The 4,011-nt window shown below is 40.1% G+C and overlaps 1 protein-coding gene across 1 annotated transcript in view; it reads left to right on the plus strand.

Annotated features, from left to right (window-relative positions):
- Nucleotides 1-3,706, plus strand: part of LOC103149947 (trace amine-associated receptor 13c-like) — an 8,930-nt gene extending 5,224 nt beyond the window's left edge. Inside the window, exons 3-4 of the mRNA XM_007569336.2 lie at nt 2,504-2,718; nt 2,813-3,706. Coding sequence (XP_007569398.1) covers nt 2,504-2,718; nt 2,813-3,623 — 1,026 coding nt within the window. The 3' untranslated portion in view covers nt 3,624-3,706. The remainder of the gene's footprint in view (nt 1-2,503; nt 2,719-2,812) is intronic.
- The last annotated feature ends 305 nt before the right edge of the window (nt 3,707-4,011 follow it).

The following is a 4,011-nucleotide window of genomic DNA, read 5'->3' on the forward strand; positions in this document are numbered from 1 at the left end:
ATAACCACTGAACACTAAATTAATATGTCAATATTTCTTAATAAAACAAACAGAAAGCCCTAACAAATCTTTTTAAAGTAGGAAATATTTACATATTTACTGTTAATCTCTCAGTATGATTTGTTCTCTAAATGACCATTTATATTATTTTGGCTGATTCGATTATACATTAAATAAGCAAATAATCAACTCATAACAGTCGATTAAAAGCACAATAAGAAACTTAATAATAAAATGTTCTACCATATGAGCCTCAGGAGATGACTGAGGGATGAAGAGATGCTGATTTCTGTTTTTTTAGGTTCTGTCGGATCTGCAGATCCTCCCTTGATCTATTCTGTGTGGTAGCACACTGTGCCAGGACTACACACTTCTTTTGTTTTTTAAAATGACTGTATTCATCCAGTGGCGCAACTACACATTATTCAGGTGGATGCGAAAACATAAATCGGCGCCCCCCCCACCCCCTGGAAGGAACGTCAGGGTGAAGGAGCGACACTCCCCCCTCCCCCACCCCGAGGCGACGCTACATGAAGTGTAAAACTCGCTACATGTACCTCGTTATGTGCGAGAGGTGAAGGAGCGTGAGGCGCGCTGAACTGTATGGGAAAACATAATCGGCGCGTCGCCCCCTCCAGACGGGGTTTTGCCGCCCCCTCTGGTGCTGCGCCCCTAAGCGTTGCATACGCTGCATACTCACTTTTTGCGCCTCTGCCGACACTGATACTAGCACAATATTTACTGCTCATGAATTTTACATGCAACAGTAAAATTCAGTATGCCCGTAGGTTGCTTAATTTTTTTTTATTAGTTCATTAGTTTAGTAACAGTCACAGGCAACGTGCAAAATATACATGAAACAATCCAGACTTCTCAAAAAATGCCAGTTGCATTTTATTCAAGCTGCAGTATGTAACTTTAATAAAATATATGTTTTCTCCATATTTGATAAAGTTGTCACCATGTTGTGATAGTTTGATATGAGACAGATAATCTCCACCTCCTCCCTGAGCTGCTATTGCTAACTAAAGTAATGCACCATTCCCACCAAAAACAACCAATCAGAACCAGTAGGAGGGTCTTAGCGCTGTCAATCATCCTCATTCACTCACTGCTAAATGTGCTAATGGTGGAGAAACAACCTGTAACTTACTGTTACAGGAAAACTGTTTATTTGCCTGTTACTGCTGTTGATTGTTTTCACAAAAAAAGAGAAAATGATTGTTTTATATATTATATGCATTGTTGGTAGTATCATGTTTTCTTAAAGAAATCTTGGCTTTTTGTGAGCTTTAATAATTATTTGCAAGTTAAATGTCTCAGTTTATAGTAGTTTAGTATTAGACAAGTGTAATAAAGGCTAATAAAGAAAATTTAGCTCGTCAGAATATATTATAATAATCAGGACATTATCCATAACAGAGTTAACATATTGGAGTTAACCAGAAAGTTTATCTGGTAACCTCCCATCCCCCCTAAAATTAGTATGTAGCTAATGTTAACATGTTTTCAATAACATAGATGAATAAAAATGATAGGAAATGAACCTGTTTTTTAATTAACTTCTTGAAATGCCAAATGTATCTGCATATATAGAATCACCCACATGCTTACGTTTGATAAATGGAATCAACTGCAATTGAAATGGTGTTTTTCTTTTTAAAGTTAAGTAAGTAAAGATGACATTTGTAGTGCAACTGGTGCAATCCCTGTGGACGCTGGACTACGTCACGTGTCGCCCACATTATGGGCCGTGTCTGACACGCTAGTCTGTAGTACGGTGGCCCTCAGGGACTTATGCTGGCCCCTTGGTTCTTCGCTGCAGAATCTTTGATGAGCCATCTCATACTGTCAGAGCTCTGGTGGAGCCAGCTGCACATTGACACAAACAAAACAACCCAACTACTCATTTGGGCTTTTCTGCCTGTAGTAACATCTGGCTGGTGATCACATGACTCGTGTGATGCAAAAAAAAAAAAGTGTTTCCATTGCAGTTGTGAAATACATCTATTTCATTATGCCCGAAAAACCACCTCATCCTAGAGCAGAAACATTTAGTCATTTAACACCATTTCACTTTTAAATTAAGCAAATTTATTTTCATAATTTCAATTTGGGTAATTCTGTGGTTATTGGAAGTGCAACTACTGGCTGGCTGCTGCATCGGAGAGACACGTTAAATGAGATGTTGTCTCTTTGTTTTCCCTCTCTCTTATCATGTACTTTATATTTTTATATTCACTGGAATTTTCCCTGTAGCCAATCAATCAAATCAATCAGTCCAAATTTATTTGTATAGCACATTTCAGCAGCAAGGCATTTCGAAGTGCTTTACGTCATAAAGCCAATGAAGGGATAAAAAGGAAAATGAATTTTATGTAAGAAAAATAGAAAAAAACAGTTCATTAGAAAACATGGGAAGATGAACATGCTTCATCCTCCCAATCAATAATTCATTAGAATAATTGTAAAACTCTCAAAGCATCATTTCCATGGGGAGCAGCATGAGGAGGAGGAGGATAAAAAGCTGGAGCTGCTGCTCTCGTCGACAGCGATGGAGGAAACTGAACTCTGTTTTCCACGAATGTTCAACTCCTCCTGCAGGAGGCCAAAGCGTCCCTACTTTGAGGTCATGCTGGTTTACACTGCGCTGTCTTTTATCTCTGTCCTCACTGTAATTCTGAACCTGCTGGTCATTGTCGCCATTTCTCACTTCAGGTGGGACACTTTCCAGGTTTTGTCGTGTTGTGCGTTTTCAGTTTGGTAGCTGATGTCTCAGTTAGCATCACGTTCCTCTGGTCTTCCTCCACAGGCAGCTGCACACTCCCACCAATGTCCTCCTCCTCTCTCTGGCTGTGTCAGATTTCCTCGTCGGTCTCCTCATGTTCTTTCAGATTATTCTCATAAACGGCTGCTGGTTCCTCGGTGACATAATCTGTGTTTTGTATCAGTATCTAGCTTATACGATCACTGCAGCCTCAATAACAACCATGGTACTGATATCTGTTGACCGTTATGTGGCCATTTGTTACCCTTTGCAGTACTCCACTAGAATGACACAAAAACTAGTGAAGCTCTGTGTGTGTGTGTGTTGGTCTGGCTCAGTGATCTTTCAGTGTGTGATCCTGAAGGACGACCTGCAGCAGCCGGGCAGGTATAACTCCTGTTACGGCGAATGTATCATTGTCATCAACTACGTTGTGGGATTTGTTGATATGACCTTTAACCTGATTCTCCCCATCACTGTTATTGTGGTTCTGTATGTGAGAATATTCACGGTGGCGGCAGCTCAGGCTCGGGCGATACGCTCTCGGGTCGCGGCCCCTGCGCTGCACGGCCCCCTCACCAGAATGAAATCTGAGTTGAAGGCAGCCAGGACGCTCGGTGTAGTCGTTGTCGTGTTTCTTCTGTGCATGTGCCCGTACTTTTGTGTTGCCATCACAGGGCAGGACCAGTTGCTCAACGCGTCATCGGCAACTTTTGTCATATATTTGATTTACTTTAACTCCTGCTTAAACCCTATTATCTCTGCCTTTTTTTACCCCTGGTTCAGAAAATCAATCAAACTCATTGTAACACTTGGGATCCTGCTGCCTGACTCGTGTGACATCAATGTGATATAGAGAGGTAGTGACAGCTGAAAAGATAAGATCAGGTAAAGTTTAAACTGCACAGTTTCTACGTGAGTTTAATGAATTAGCCTCGACTGTTTATCTTAGTTAGCAAAATCTTCTGAAGCCGCCCATATATTATGCATGCAGCGATGCACATTCAAACAGCCAAACCCCTTTGGTGAAGGTTAGAAACTAAAATTACAATAATGTTTTTAAAGGTACACCGTGTCTCTTACCGTACTTCTGTGTAAAATTTACAGGGTTACCCCTTTTTTAAACTCTAAAAAACCAAGAGAGATTTCTGAGCTTTCAGCAGATCCAATATGGATGAAATATTATCACATTTATCGAATAATAGAATCTTTATTAAAAAAAAATATATATATATTAATCTAGT

This window comes from Poecilia formosa, unplaced genomic scaffold (genome assembly GCF_000485575.1).
Source record: "Poecilia formosa unplaced genomic scaffold, Poecilia_formosa-5.1.2 Scaffold239, whole genome shotgun sequence".
Lineage (NCBI taxonomy): Eukaryota > Metazoa > Chordata > Actinopteri > Cyprinodontiformes > Poeciliidae > Poecilia > Poecilia formosa.